Genomic DNA, 16,783 nt, shown 5'->3' with positions numbered 1-16,783 from the left:
CCTGTACTGCAGGATATCTAATGCAAATCCTGAAACTGAACTTCTGCTGGGCAATCCTGAAACAGTCTTCACCTCCTCCATCCATCTGCTTCATCCTGTATGCTGACTAAACATGCTGCTTGTCTGGATGCTGGGCTTCCCCATGCTCATCTTTTCAGTGTGTGGTGAGTGCTTAAGAGCTCTATGTGTCATAAACTGGCTGTGTAATGCAGGTGGGAAAGGATAGGTTGGATAGTATTTCATTTGGCAGTTAAGAACAAAACATTTTACTTTCTTTTTTAACTTCACTTTCAGTTTATGGCTTGCATTTAGTTTCAATGGCCACAATCTCCACATGTCAGCAGCGAGGGTAACGACAAACTGAAAATAATGGTGCTTTGTAAATGCTTCCCTTTTAATGAGATTCAAATTAAAATAAAAAAGATGAAACTTGTCACTGATATAACATCTGGATTTTTAACATTTAACATTTTCAAGTTAAAAGTGTTATTTATGGTTGAAACATCATCAGTAAATCATCAGAATCTAGCACCATTTACAAAACTTTGTTGCTAGGATCTTGGGTTATGTGTTTTGAGTTTTGGTGGTTTTTGATTTACTTTTGGGTAAATAATTAATAATTTATGTTCTAGTTCTATGGTATTTCATTTAATGTCATTTCCTTAATGCTTCTGAATTAGCTTAGCTCTTAGCTCTTTTGTATTAGTGCAAGTTTCCTCTCTTGTCCACAAGCTGTTTGTCTTGTCTCTGTGATTAAACAGCATTTTGTCTCTGTGTTTGCTCTTTTTCTGAATCAGGTTTGTATCAGTAGGTCTTTGTGTTTGTTCGATTCCTGTTTTATTGTGATACTCTCTTGTCTCTTGTGAGTTGTGATGAGTTTACTCGCCACGCTATTCCTGAGTTCCTGAGTGTTTCCTATTAGTCTCCGCTTCCCCTAATAACTCTCTTGTGTCTATATTGTCTCAGTCTCCCTTTGATCTTCATCAGAGTAGTTCCTGGGTGTTATTCTGTTTCCTGATCTTCTTCCCCTAGTGTCTTGGGCACTTAGTGAGTTCTGTAGTTTGAACTTGTTTTTTGATTTAGTTTTTTGTTCTGTTTCATGTAGTTTAAGACCACTTGAAAAATGGCAAAAAATCATATTTTGCATGGTTCAATCTTAACAGGGCTCCAACCACAGCTTCAACATGCAACAAAAAGAAATGAGAGTGAGACAAAACATTCTTTTGATCATGCAACTTAATGAAAACAACGCTTAAACTGAAACAGGCTAGACATAGTCACATACTGTTGACTGTTGTGACTGAAAACATTTCTTTGTGAATAGCAGGTTGCCCTTTAACACTGACACCTTCTGAAATGGTTGTGAGATTTGGAGATCCAGTTTTAATCAACTGCAGCACATCAGCCACAGATGTTGAAGGGATGGGCTGGGAGGCTCCATTTGGAGGTACAGGATTTGAGCGTCCTCCTGTTGTCACTTGGAGGGTTGACAAAGTGGAAGAGTGGAGTCCAAATCCTTTTTGCTATGTTACTCTAAATGATGGAATCCAGTGTACTGTGAGTCCACTCATCACTGTTTATAGTAAGTACATGTGCACACACTGTTTTATTGTGTTATAAACTACATGAACTGATATTTGTATTATAATACAACAGTGATTTCACTTATAATGCTCAGCAGGTATCTATTATCCTCTAATTACTCTGATTCAATTGTTAGTACGTTTTAGTCAAAATGAAAATCTATCTGCAACCAGCAACATCATGTGTGAAATAATGCATATTTTCTGTATGCTTATATTTGATTGTTCTTTTCCCCACTTTGATTTGTTTACAGAAACTCCAGACTCTGTGTCAGTGTCTGACATGGGTCATGGTTCAATGGTGGAGGGCAGAGAGTATGATCTGAAGTGTGATGTCATCAATGTGGCTCCTGTTCAAAATCTCACAGTGACGTGGTACAGAGGCAATGAAACTGTGCTCACACAGATGTTTAATGACTCCACTATGACTCCAGTAAACGCATCTTCTACCCTGAGAATCTCCACTCAGAGAGATTACAATGGATTAACTTTTAGATGTGAGGCTGAGCTGCACCTCGGACCCAAAGGGCCAAAGTTCCCCCCTAATGTAACCTCACCACCTTACACTGCTGTTGTTCTTTGTAAGATTCCCACCAATTTACTTCATATTTTTTAATCTAAGACACAGCTCTGTGATCTATGAAATATAAATTAATCTATGTTGATATTCCTTCCTAGATAAACCATTCATGGAATCTTGTCCAGACTACGTCACTGTTAATGAAAGTGCTGCCTTCAGCATTGACATGTTATCCTGTCAGCCTGATGGGAACCCTTTTCCCACTGTTCAGTGGTTCTATGAGGAGAAACTCATCAATCCATCGAGGTCACTGACCAGGACTGACTCAGGAAAGTACACGGCTGTAGTTCAAAACAGTCGTGGCAGAAGCAACACCTCAGTTCATATCACAGTGGAATGTGAGTGCATCAGACCTGGGTCATTTTATATTTTAGCCGAATAATGATAAAACACACTAAAGTATTGACAAGATAATATTTTGTTTTCAGTTATTTACTTATTTATTTAAATGAATCTGATACCATTTTTACAGACAGTCCTTCTTTCACCTGCAAAGAGCACTATGAAATCACAGTGAATGATAAACATCAAAGTATCTGTGAACCAGTAGGATTACCTACACCCACCCTCACCTGGTTTAAAGATGGCAAACAGATGGTTTCCCCACAGCGCTGGAAAAAGAATGATAGTGGAAAATACTTGCTTAATGCACACAACACACATGGAACAGCTGAACACACACTGTATCTTGAAATTTTGTGTAAGTTTAAAATTTTCAGAATTATATTGTCTTTTTATGATTTCTCCACAGTGAAAATATATAATTTTTGAGATGATAATATATTTTGAAGGACATTACTTACTTTCAAAATTTTGTATTTTTTCCAGATTCTCCTGAGTTCAAGAATGGAAATGAAAGCAAGCAGGTGCTCCAGGGTGAAGATGTTACTTTAAGTTGTAGTGCTGACAGTAACCCACCTTCAAACATCAGATGGGTTTACACACCTGCTGTGAATTCAAATGTGACCACTGAGGGGCACCAGAAGATAATCACTATCACTAGAGCCACGTCTACCAATGCTGGTTTTTACATTTGTGTTGCAGAGAATAAAGTTGGGAGAAATACACGATTCGTCACACTGATGATAAAAGGTATGATTATTGACTCAGTGCAGAACAGTTATGGAAATGTAGGAAAAAATTACTGATGTTTAATTTCAACAATGCATGGCATGATGTATTAAACAGAAGTCACATGTTGTTTTATTTTGTTGGTCTTACAGGCAATACCAGTAAAGTCCTCTTTCCAGCTATTTGGGCTTTTCTCACTCTATTGATCATCGGTCTTACCCTCCTCGTGGTCTATTTTCACAACAGGCAGAAAAAACGTGGACAATACAATTTTGTTCCGGTGTGCCAAATGTCTAATATAGCCATTTGACTTTTGCACAAGCCAATGGCAATGCGTAGGATCTTTGCTGCATTCTGTTCTGCGTGTCAAACTCATTAATACAATTTAGATTTGTTAGTATTTTACAGATTAATTACATTATTGAATTTCAAGTTACATATTTATATATGAGTCATTGATTCATTAAAAGCTAGAAAATGAAAAGCATATTTACACATAAATGGATTATGATCCATTTCTAAACTTCATAGACCTGAAAACCGTATAAATGTGCAAAACAATAAAAAGGTTATACTTGTGATGCAAAAATACTGTGTTATCCAGTGCTATGAAGCAGGAAACTGTTAACAGTAACCCATGTTGTGTCCTCTATTTGGATTAAAATCTGTTTTCATGTATTATTTTTTATTTCTTTTTCACTTTCCTCACAAGGCAGCTTCTTTTTAGTTGTTAAATATTAGAATTTAAGTATCTCGGGGTCTTGTTCACGAGTGACGGGAGAAGGGAGCGGGAGATCGACAGATGGATTGGTGCTTTGGCTGCAGTGATGCGGATGCTGTACCGGTCTGTTGTGGTGAAGAGAGAGCTGAGTGAGCCAGTTGAGGTGGTTCGGGGATCTGAGAAAGATGCCTCATGGGTGAGGTATTCCAGGTATGTCCCACTGGGAGGCCCTGGGGCAGACCCAGGACACGCTGGAGAGATTATATCTCTTGGGTGGCCTGGGAACGCCTTGGTGTTCCACTGGACAAGCTGGAGGAGGTGGCCGAGGAGAAGGAGGTCTGGGCTTCTCTGCTTGGGCTGCTCCCCCTCATGTTAAAAGGGACTTTTTCCTTCACTCTGTTGCTAAAGTGCTTGCTCATAGGGGGTCATATGATAGATGTTTGTTTTTTTTTGTCTTTATGTATTATTGTAGGGTTATTTCTTTAATTTATTTACAGTGAAACAATAGAGTGTCAAATCACAGATACGTCCATTATACGTTTATTGCTTGAAACCAGAGAACAAGGGCTACACTTCAAACATCAGAAACATGCATTACTGGTGTAAACCATAAAAGGGGAGCAAAGCTTACTTTTTGTATCCAAATAAAAATATCGATCTTGGCGGTTTACAGATGCTTACAGCACATGCATAACAAAGGACAACCTTTTTATTCTGGATCCACCTGAGATTATAGCAGAATATGAAGGAAAACCTCTCACTGTAAACTGCACCATCACATTGGATGAACATGAGTGGATGTACTAGACAGTTGGAAATGAAATCTTTCAGATCGAAGATGAAGGAATGTTTATCTCCCACTCAGTGCCACTGTCAGACTGGAATGAGAAGGCCAAGTGCAAAATAAAGTTAAATGAGTTTCACGAAGTCAGCAAGGACTTTCAAGTTATTGTATTTAGTAAGTTTCATTTTAAATATATACAGTGCAAAGAGAAAGTTAATAATTATTAAAATAAGTAACTAAGTTTTTCATCTAATGTTGTTCGCCAGAGAATCCAGAAGCTGATGATTCTGTACAGCATGTGAATGTGATGGGAGAAGAAACACAGAATTGGCTGCAGTGTGACATCATTAACACTATTTGTTGCTCCGACAAATACCTGACTGTTAGCTGGTACAAAAACAATGTAAAAAATGCAGACAGAATCTTTCAATGACACAATAAAAACACCAGTAAATGAGTCCTCTATTGAGTCAACCTCAGAAGAGAAAAATTTAGTTGAGATGGGATGTGATATGTGAAGCTCAGCTGGACTTTGGCCCATACAGACCAAAATGTCACGTTTTTTCTCAAACACACAGAGTTTCAGCAGACTGCAAGTAAACATCCTGGTCGTCTATACAGAAAGAGAGATATTTAATTAAAATTGTTAGCATAGATTAAAGAACACGAATAGTCTCAATAGCATGTGAGTAAATTGCAAGACTGCCAATTGTCTGAGAAACATAACCGAGACAATCCACGTTTATGTTGAACCAAGAGGTACACTTCCCTGTTTAGCTTACATCTAATGTGCTTGTGGGTTTTTTAGATGATTTGACTGAATATATTTGCTTGTGAATGACAGGTTGCTCTCTAAAATTAGTACCTTCTGAAATTGTTGTGAGATCTGGAGATCCAGTTTCAGCTGCAGCACATCAGCCATACCTATTTTAATACTAAAACATTGGTAAACGAATGCATGTTTTATATATTTTATGTTAAGATGATATATATTTCTTTATTTACCTTCTTTACTTTTTTTTAAAATATAAGACTACTGCTAGACTTTTTCCAGTCATGTGGGCTTTGCTTGCTCTGTTGGTCGTTGGCTTCATCTTCCTTGAGGTGCCTTTTTACAAATGGTAGAAAAAACATGGCCATTACACTGTTTCTCCTGACAAAGGGCCAGTTGGTTACGAGATCCCTTTGACATCAATCAGTGCAAATGCTTAGGACACTTGCTGCATCTGAACTGCAGCTTAATGACATTTGTAACCTAACTATTTGTCTTGCATTTCATTTATGGTTTACTTGTTTTTCCTTAAAGCTGATTTTCAGTCTTGAAACGTTGGATGTGTATGTTGGATGGCATTACTGCAACCTAAACAAGTTAAATAAAGTAGATTATTTGAAGCTGTAAAAAAATAATTTTGAGTGGTTAATCGTTTCAATCACACAGTAAGTGTCTGCAAGCATCAGTCAGAGAGTTATTTAATGTTGGAATTTAAACTCCATGGCAGGATTCATGTGGGGAAGTGTGAGATGGTCAATTAGGGAAGCACAGAATTCCCTGAGTGTGTCGGCTGTGGAACATGCACTTCTTGCATAAATGTATCACTTTAACCATTTAAGGGATTCAGGATGAAGCACAGTCTCCTAGCTAGTCTCTGTGTGGTTTAGGGTGATGTTCCTTTAAGATTTATAAGGATCTGGGAGTGGTGTGGATAGGAAACCTATTTTTATCCCATATTTCCTTCCTTATGTTAATTAACCAGACCCAGACTAACGAATTACAGCCCAAATTAAAAGTTTGAGCATTCTGATTCAGTATATATGCACAAAAAGAAAAGGTGGAGCAGAGAAGTATTCACATTTTGACCTTTTGGGATAACTTTGGAAAAGTATTTGGAATAATCTGACAGTTTAACCAACAAGCTGAATATTTGATTTGGACATAGATCACTGGGTGAGTTTGTCAGCTGCTTGGCTTGTGAGTAATTGTCTGTATATCAGAAATGCAATTTTTTAAAGCAGTGCAAGCTGTGAAAGAAAGTGTGTAATTTTCACAATATGTCAAGTAAACTTAGAAGTGCTTTATCCCTCCATTCTGTTTAATACAAAAAGTGTTTTTAGCTCGGCCAGTGGTTTCCTATCATGCTGAACAGAACATTAACTTAATTTTATAAATAGTTTTAATACTGAGAGTCAGAAAGTAGGAAAACTCAAGACGCTCTTCCCATAATTCCCGAACATCCCATTTTGGAGTTACTGTTAATCTTGCAATGTCCAACACCATTGCAAGAGATCATGGGTAGAGCAAATGAAATTTGGCCCATTTTGACATTTGCTAGTATAAAACTCCCCAAAATGTTCTAAACTGACCCAAATTGTACACGAAAGCCTTACATTTTTCTGAAAGCTCCAAATTTGATCTTGTTTTACAGGTGCTGCAAATCTTTGTACACCGAGGCTGATCTAGGTCAGACTGGACCTGTATATATCCAACTAGTTTCATTGTAGTTGGATATATACAACTGTGTCTATGAATGCAAAACTGTGCATTCATAACTTCGTAACTGCCATTTTAATGATTATCAGCTGAGGACCTTCAATGATAATTTTGACTCCTGTGCCTCACAACATCTAATGCAAATCCTGAAACTGAACTTTTTCTGGATGTTCCTGAATGACACCTCATCTCCTCCATCCACCTCCATCATCCTGCATGCTGTCTGCCACAATGCTGGGCTTCCTCATGCTCATCTTTTCACTGTGTGGTGAGTGCTGAAGACATCTCTGTGGATCTGACATACTGTGTATTAATTTATTTAATAATGGTTAGAGACAAAACTTTTAACTTTCCCTTTTAACTTCACGCTTAGTTTATTGTTGGAAATTTAATTTCAATGGCCTCCATGAGTTACAAGTAAAGGTAACTGGAAAAAGCAAAAATAAAAAGAATGATTTGTAAATACTGAGATTTGAACAAAAGACAAAAACATTCAAATTATTATTGATGGAAGAGTTACAGGTATGTGTTATTGCGGAACAAACTTCTGATCTCAATCAATAAAGTGAGTGTGGTGGTCAACAATTCATGGGTCTGTCGGTTGAAACTTTGCTCGCTGGAAACTTTATGACCAGTAGGAGCTACAGTAGCGTTACTTACCTGCAACTGACGCGAAAACAATGAGAGGATCATCACACAACCCTTCAATAACAAAACACAACAAATAAGTCCAGTATCCTGAGAGTCAACATAACCAGAGAGAAAAATGTAGTTGAGTTCAGATGTGAAGCTCAGCTGGACTTTGGACTGCATGGACCAAAACTTCATGCCATTTCTCAAACACACAGTGTTTCAGACCACTGTAAGTAAATATCCTAATGTTTCTAGGAAAATACAACATTCACTTAATTTTCCAATTTTGAGTCAGTAAAACAATGTCAAAACCAGTGTAGTTAGGTGCCATATATCTATATCTATATATATATATAGATATAGATATAGATCTATATCTATATATCTATATCTATCTATATATATATATATATATATATATATATATATATATATATATATATATATATATATATATATATTAGGGGTGCAACGATGCTCGTATCGATATTGAACCGTTCGATATAGTGCTTTCGGTTCGGTACGCATATGTATCGAACAATACAAAATTTGTAATTTATTTTATCAACTTTCCTTCTGACGATGCTGTCTGTGTTGAGCGCTCAGTGAATTTGCGTTCGACTACTCCGCCTAGGCTGCACTGTCGAGCGCAGATCCACTGAGCGTTCAACACAGACAGCCTCGTCAGAAGGAAGAGCGCAGGGCAAGCTAGCGAGACAGAAGTTAAGCTCTCCTTGCAACATGGCAAATTGAACCTCCCCCACCCTCATTCAGATCTGGCGTTTGGAATTATTTTGGTTTGCATGTGACGTATGACCCTGAAGGTAAGCGCGTCATGGACTAAAGTAAAACAGTATGTTGGATGTGCCACGCAATGCTCAATTACATGGGTGGGAACTAGTGTGTTAGCGCAGTTAGCTCGTTAACGTGTTGGCCATCTAGCCCCACGCACAGGCGATCAGGGGTAGCTCGTTAACGGCGATTTGCCGTGTTGTGGCGTTAACGTCATTTCAACGAGATTAACGCTGACAGCACTAGTGGGAACACAACGAATATGACTGCACATTTACGCCGACATCATCCTAGTGCAAAGACAAGTGGAAGCAGACAAAACCAACAAGCATGCATGCTACAAACTTTACCCGAGTCATTTAGACAGCCGTTAGCACATGATTCTCCTTATGGGGACCTGATATGTTTAATATTGTGGCGAGCTCAGACAAGGAGAAGACGGAGGTGTCGTTTGGTCTTGCTTCCCGTGAGCTAGCCAGGGAGCACAGCCGTTTATTGACATCTGAAGAAGAACACTGCCGCTAGCTAACTGCTCAGCGCGGCAACCGCACAGCAACAACAACACACAGGGCGCCCTCTGACCCCGGAAGGACACACCATTGCAACGAGAGGGCGTCACCCGTCACTATGGCAACATAAACAAAACATAACTGTACAAACAGAACCCCGAACAGCCCTGACCCGCTACAATATGCTGCTGAGAATATAGCCCAGAAGAAGCGTATAGTATAGCTTTTATTTTGGAAAGAGACATTTCTCTGTAATAAACTCTCTTTTTCAAAGATGAGTGATTCCTCAATCAGATACAAGGCTTGCAAAATCGCTAGCCCGACGTCCCGGGGCTAGCGATTTTTCCAGTCGGGCTACCAAAATCTATCTCTGCCCTGCCCGTCGGGCTATTGTAGGAAGGAAAAATATATGTCAATGTTTTTGCATTCTTTCGGAAATGTAGCTGGATAATTATGTCATTGGCATCGGTGAGCCACTGTCAATATGTGACATATTAAAATTGCGTTTGAATTTGCGCTTGTTTTTTGCTTTCACTTTGCAAATGTCCAGGTGCCTTCTTTTGGCGCACCGGCCGGTCACGACCGGCGGGGGAAAAGTCACTCGGGTCAGAACATGGGGTGCCACCATCATCCCACTTCTGACACCAATGTGGCGAGCTCAGACAAGGAGGAGATGGAGGTGTTGTTTAGTCTTGCTTCCCGTGAGCTAGCCAGGGAGCACAGCCGTTTATTGACATCTGCAGAAGAACACTGCCGCTAGCTAACTGCTCAGCGCGGCAACCGCACAGCAACAACAACAACAACAACACACAGGGCGCCCTCTGACCCTGGAAGGACACACCGTCGCAGCGAGAGGGCATCACCCGTCACTATGGCAACATAAACAAAACATAACTGTACAAACAGAACCCCGAACAGCCCTCACCTGCTACATAGCCCCCACCTAAGGGGTCAGTCGTCCCCGACGACCCCATTGCCCCACACAAAGTCCTGCAAACGTCCAGGTGCCTTCTTTTGGCGCACCGGCCGGTCACGACCGGCGGGGGGAAAAGTCACTCGGGTCAGAACATGGGGTGCCACCATCATCCCACTTCTGACACCAATGTGGCGAGCTCAGACAAGGAGGAGACGGAGGTGTCGTTTGGTCTTGCTTCCCGTGAGCTAGCCAGGGAGCACAGCCGTTTATTGACATCTGCAGAAGAACACTGCCGCTAGCTAACTGCTCAGCGCGGCAACCGCACAGCAACAACAACAACAACACACAGGGCGCCCTCTGACCCCGGAAGGACACACCGTCGCAGCGAGAGGGCGTCACCCGTCACTATGGCAACATAAACAAAACATAACTGTACAAACAGAACCCCGAACAGCCCTGACCCGCTACAATATGCTGCTGAGAATATAGCCCAGAAGAAGCGTATAGTATAGCTTTTATTTTGGAAAGAGCCATTTCTCTGTAATAAACTCTCCTTTTCAAAGATGAGTGATTCCTCAATCAGATTTTATTTTTTTAATTACTTTTGTTTCAGCAACATTAAATTTAAAAACTGTACTTTTGAGTTAAAATATATATTTATAATTTTAATAAATGACAAATTAAAAAGGCATGAACATTTTTTTGTATCGAAAAAATATTGACCCGTGACACCAAAGTATCGAACCGTACCGTGAATTTTGTGTATCGTTGCACCCCTATCTATCTATCTATCTATCTATCTATCTATCTATATATATATATATATATATATATATATATATATATATATATATATATAAAACTGTGTAAATAACAATCTTCTGTTTTCTTCTTTTTTTCAGATGCTCTTGAACCAAAGACAAAAAACAGAACTCATGTGATGTCTTCAAGTGAGGGCACTAATATTATGTTGACCTGTGAAGCTGTGGGAAACCCTCTTCCGGTCTATGGCTGGACTTGTGATGGGGAAAATATGTTGGAGAACACAAACAGTCTCAATATCACCCTAGTAAACCGCAACACAACCTGCACCTGCACAGCTCCCAGTATTCTAGGAAACATAACTAAGACATTCTATGTTCATGCTGAACCAAGAGGTACACATCCCTGTTTACCTTACAACTACTGTCCTTTTTTTTAGGGACTTATGTCTTTTTATATCCAAAATCAGTTTTAAATGTTAACATGTGTGCTTGTTAATGGCAGGTTGCCCTTTAACACTGACACCTTCTGAAATTGTTGTGAAATTTGGAGATCCAATTTTAATCAACTGCAGCACATCAGCCACAGATGTTGAAGGAATGGGCTGGGAGGCTCCATTTGGAGGTACAGGATTTGAACGCCCTCCTGTTGTCACTTGGAGGGTTGAAAAACTAGAAGAGTGGACTCCAAGTCCTTCCTGCTATGCTACTTTGGTTGATGGATCCCAGTGTACTGTGAGTCCACTCATCGCTGTTTACAGTAAGTACATGTGCACAGACTGTGTTACTGTATTATGACCTGCATGAACTGAAAAATGCATATGCAAGAAAGCAATAATTAAAGACATGCTTAGACGTGATAATATCAAGCAGCTTCTAATTGATCCAATTCAAATGTTCCTTATGTGGAAATCAAAATGTGACTCTGGCACCTGCAAACTAACACTTTTAGAAATGCATGTTTCCTGTACTGATGTAATAATGTTAGACATTAAATTTGGTTTTTACATTGTAAATCAGTAATACCAAAAAATAAAAATTTTTTATTTACAGAAACTCCAGACTTTGTGTCAGTGTCTGACATGGGTCATGTTCCGATGGTGGAGGGCAGAGAGCATGATCTGAAATGTGATGTCATCAGTGTTGCTCCTGTACAGATTCTCACAGTGAAGTGGTACAGAGGCAATGAAACTGTGCTCACAGAGACGTTTAATGAATCTACTGCGATCCCAGTAAACGCATCTTCTACCCTGAAAATCTCCACTCAGAGAGATTACAATGGATTAACTTTTAGATGTGAGGCTGAGCTGCATCTCGGACCTAAAGGACCAAAGTTCCTCCCTAATACATCCTCACCACCTTACACTGCTGTTGTCCTCTGTAAGATTTCCACCCACGTATTTCATGTTTTTTTTTCCACCTCAGAGCTCTGCAACAGAATCACACGATCTTTTTAAATGATTTGTCAATATTGAATATAAATAATTTTAGATGAAAGTAAAGTTTGAAGCATACTATTTTTATCTTATTAAATCTCTCATGTATTTCTTCCACAGATGCCCCTGAGTTCAAGAATGGAAATGAAAGCAAGGAAGTGCTCCAGGGTGAGAATGTTACTTTAAGCTGTAGTGCTGACAGTAACCCACCCTCAAACATCAGATGGATCTACACAGCTGCTGTGAATTCAAACGTGACCACTGAGGGACAACAGAAGACTATCAGTATCACAGGAATCACGTCTGCCAATGCAGGCATTTACATTTGTGTTGCTGAGAATGAAGCTGGGAGAAATACACGATTTGTCTCACTGGTGATAAAAGGTATGATTACTTTTTGGAGAACAGTTATGGAAATGTATAAAGAAAAGTGATAACTGATGTTTAAAATGAACAATATATGACATCGAGAACTGATCTTATTTTAATGTTGTTTTTATTTTGCTTATCTTACAGATAAGGTCCCTTTGCTAGTCATTGGAGTGTTGCTCGCTGTATTTGCCATTGGCCTCATCGTCCTCCTGGTCTTTATTTACTATAGAAAGAGAAAAAATTGGCATTCTTCTTTTGACATAGTATCAAATGCCACAGATGTCCCTCTGACAGTCAGTAGTAATGCTTAGGATATTTCCCTGCATTATGAAAAATGAAGTAAAATTTTAATTGCATATGTAATTTATGATTTGTCCTATAATATTGTATAAATGTACATTTAATTTTTCCATAAATTAATTCCTTGAATTAAACAACTTCATATACCAGAAAACAAATAGCAGAAATATCTAAAATAATAAGAAGGTTATGCTTTAGAGTTAATAATGTTATGTATATGTCTGCTAAACAGTGCATGAAACTGCTGTAAAAACAATTAACATTTAGCAATATTATGTCTTATGTTTGAATTAATTTTTTTTTATTGTTTTTATGTTTTTTGACCCACAGTTCATTTTAATTGTGAAATATCAAGTGTAGCCCTAACAGGTATTACTGCATTTAAACAAAGTAGTCTATGTCATATGCCAGAACTTAAAGGCGAATTATTAATGATCTGAATTAGAGGGTGATTATCTGCTAGTCCAGGACTCTCTGCCAGGGAATCACTGATTTCCAGAGTCCACAGAATACTTTTTATAACATAATTCATTGAAGAACACGGATTAAACAATAGGATGATTTTAACCAGTGGAGGCTGTCGGGTTACAGCACAGCCTCCTGGCTGGCATCCTGTGTGGAGATCAGATCGCTTCCTCTTTAAGGCTTATTACGATTTTTGAGAGTGATGTGGATAGGAAAGCTACGTTGACCTGATTTCCTTCATCATGTTAAATATTTGGAAAAACCAGGCTAAAAGCTGGCAAGCATAATTAATTGCTTAAGTGTGATGGTTATTAAACAATTAATCAGCTATATGTGTTGAAGAAAGACAAAGCTGGAGCAGTCAGTGGTTATATTGTGCTTGGATCCTATTCAACAGGACCTTCCTTCAAATTGCTGGGATAACTTTGGAAAAGCTTTTTTTGCTTTCTGAATAATCTGACTGGCCTGAAAATTGATTTTTGCAAAGAGCTTTCAGTGAGAGTATAATCTGCTTCGCTTGCATGATATTAAATAGAGGAAGAAAAGAGGAAGAATGAGATTAACGGTCATAATATAAAAACTGAAAACAACTTAGAAATGGCTTTTTTTTAAACTCAAGGGCCACCAGTTGGTGTCTAATGTTACAAAAAAGAACCCTGTAGTCAAATTCAAATTTTATTTACCACACACACAACCATACACAGACAAGTGGTGAAGTGCTTGTTTCTGTGCAATGCCCGACCATTAAACGACGGTAAAGAATTTACAGATTTACAGATTATGACAAAATTTACAGATTTTAACTTAGAAATTTACAGTAAAAAAAGAATGCGCAAATAATGATTTAAGAGAGAAATTGGAAGAAGTGTGCAAATAAAAACAGTGACGTGATGAATGAGAGTCCAGTCCTGCACTTGGTTCAGGGCCCAAATAGCCTGGGGGAAGAAGCTCCCCCTCATTTTCTCTGTTTTGGCCCTTGGGGAGCGGAAGCGCTTCCCAGACCTCAACAGTGAAAAGAGTCCATTGTTGGGATGGGAGAGGTCCTTCATAATCTTCCTGGTTTTGTTCTTGCACCGCTTGGTGTAGATGGACAGCAGGTCAGGAAACTGTGATCGAATGATGCGTTTGGTTGAGCGCACCACTCTTTGCAGATCTAGTCTGTCCTTCTTGGTGCTGTTCCCAAACCAGGTGCAGATGTTTCCTGTCAGGATGCTCTCGATGGTGCAGGAGTAGAAGTTCTTAAGCACCCTCAGTGGCAGATGGAAGTCCCTAAGTCTTCTGAAGAAGAAGAGATGCCTTCCTCTGAGTCCTGTAATACTTTATGAAGTCTCATTGAACCCTTTCTTGATGACTGTCACAGATGGCTCAGTCTCTAGATTCAGGCCATTTTGAATCACCAATTCAGCTTTTTTTTTTTTTTTTAAATTATGCGTTAGAGCGGAATAACCCCTCCACTGATATATGATTGCTCCCCTTTGATGTCACTTGGATGGATTACTAATTGTGATGAAAAACACACCTACAATACTAGATATCATTCTGAAAAGTAACATTCTACATAGCAGTCAAAGGACTACGATGACCTGGATGACTGAGAACCTTCACAGACATTCTACATAGCACACTTACTTTATACAAATTGTGACAGATTATACAAATCTGTCACAATTTGCAGGATAAAACCCCAAAAGTAAAATTAGGAGACAAGCAGGATTTAACAAAAAGTGGCCCCTTTAATTAGTGTGGTTGTAAAATTCCACAAAGTACAACACAAAATCCCCAAAGGGAAGACTGAGGGGATAAATTGTGGTAGCTCTGGGCTGTGGCTGCATTGGAGGCTACAGTCTCTTCTATCTTAATACCAAAACTGTGAACTTTACTCTGTTCACTCCCTGACACGCATGGCACACAGTGGATGTTACACTCTACAAACAATTCCACCATAAACATTACCAGGTAGGAACCAAAATGACCTCTCACAAGGTGCCATAATAAATAACTTAAATGTAACACATAAACTTATAAGGTGAGATAAATGAAGTTAGAAGATTAGAGGAATAACAAGAACCCAGAACATAAGAAGAACAGATTACTAATGAAAATAAATAAATAAACCAGATGTATGTTTGAACAACACCAAGAACCAGAATCTCTGAAGCAAGAATAAAAATCAAAACTAAAATCAAATTAATTAAAAATTAAATATTCAGATTTCCCGTGGTGCACCCCTATTTTGTTCTTGGTCAGCCCTGTGGCACTTCATTTAGAAGAACATTTAAATTAAAGAAAACTCTAGAACCTCTAATTTTAATGAAAATAAAGTACGTTTTGCAGTAAGAAATGTACTTGAAGGATCTACGAATTTAAAAGTCATGAAACCACGAGGATGAAGATGTCTTTTTTAAATAAAGTACAGAAACCAAAAGAAAAACAAAGGTTTCAGAGTAATATTATCAAAGATAAAGGTACAATTGTGTTGCACAGCTTATCTTTATGTATACATTTCCAGAAAACATGGATTACATCATTGCTCAAATGAACTGATACAATTTTTGGTAGAATGATGTTCATTGCTAGAATAGTCACTTTAATTGCTCACTCTTGATGGTATTAGTAGCCTGTAATTGCTCTCATTCAAGTGTTTGTACCACTGTGTAGAAATAAAAAACAATAACGTTTTGGAGAGTTACACATTGACGTATGCCTACTAATTTGTCTCTGCCTTCTTCTCATTTTGATGTCATAATGTCCGATATACACAGGTCACTCCATACATAATTAAATAAATGTTATTGCGACTTTGTCTCTTTATGCCATCATTTTGATGATCCTATCATTTTACCACAATTTTACATTAAATAATCAATATGCAATTGAAGTGCTTAAAACACCAAACCTCATGACTTAAAGTTTAAGCTTTAAGTCACGAGGTTTAAAAAAAAAATTATTGCATTAGTTGTTTATGTCATGAATCGCTGTGTGGCAGGCAGGCAAGCAGGAGTGGTGGACCCAAAATGCAGAACTCAGACACGGAAGTGAGACTTAAAGCGCAGCTTTATTGCTGGGAAAAGCCTCGAACAAACTAAACTCACCAAAAGACAAACAAAAGTCTGAACAGAGGAACCAAGGACTGAGACACTGGAAAAGAAATACAAAACTGCAGCAGGAGCCTAAACACTAGGCACATAGAAGCAGAACACACAGCTAGTTGAAGGTACGACGCGACACTGAGCACAGGAAAACACAGGGCTAATATACACAGGGTGGTAATCAGGGAATGGGCAACAGGAGGGAGACACAGCTGGGAGAAATTGGACTAACGAGACAGGGGGAGCAAAGCGGCACACACTAACATAGGACATAGACTTTCAC

General features: G+C 38.7%; 1 protein-coding gene across 1 annotated transcript in view; it reads left to right on the top strand.

Annotated features, from left to right (window-relative positions):
• The window catches only part of LOC146576361 (hemicentin-1), a 52,426-nt gene extending 36,258 nt beyond the window's left edge, over positions 1-16,168 (top strand). The window contains exons 28-40 of the mRNA XM_085272520.1: positions 1,164-1,205; positions 1,325-1,582; positions 1,838-2,164; positions 2,262-2,501; positions 2,636-2,863; positions 2,992-3,255; positions 3,387-3,535; positions 4,787-4,913; positions 10,980-11,234; positions 11,344-11,598; positions 11,892-12,218; positions 12,395-12,658; positions 12,791-16,168. Coding sequence (XP_085128646.1) covers positions 1,164-1,205; positions 1,325-1,582; positions 1,838-2,164; positions 2,262-2,501; positions 2,636-2,863; positions 2,992-3,255; positions 3,387-3,535; positions 4,787-4,913; positions 10,980-11,234; positions 11,344-11,598; positions 11,892-12,218; positions 12,395-12,658; positions 12,791-12,957 — 2,903 coding nt within the window. The 3' untranslated portion in view covers positions 12,958-16,168. The remainder of the gene's footprint in view (positions 1-1,163; positions 1,206-1,324; positions 1,583-1,837; positions 2,165-2,261; positions 2,502-2,635; positions 2,864-2,991; positions 3,256-3,386; positions 3,536-4,786; positions 4,914-10,979; positions 11,235-11,343; positions 11,599-11,891; positions 12,219-12,394; positions 12,659-12,790) is intronic.
• Positions 16,169-16,783: the final 615 nt, after the last annotated feature.

Source organism: Mchenga conophoros, linkage group LG4, assembly GCF_057382185.1.
Source record: "Mchenga conophoros isolate Kocher_MC1m ecotype Shallow Benthic linkage group LG4, M_conophoros_male_GT1.1, whole genome shotgun sequence".
Classification (NCBI taxonomy): Eukaryota; Metazoa; Chordata; class Actinopteri; order Cichliformes; family Cichlidae; genus Mchenga; species Mchenga conophoros.
This window is presented reverse-complemented; position numbering and strand designations above follow the sequence as displayed.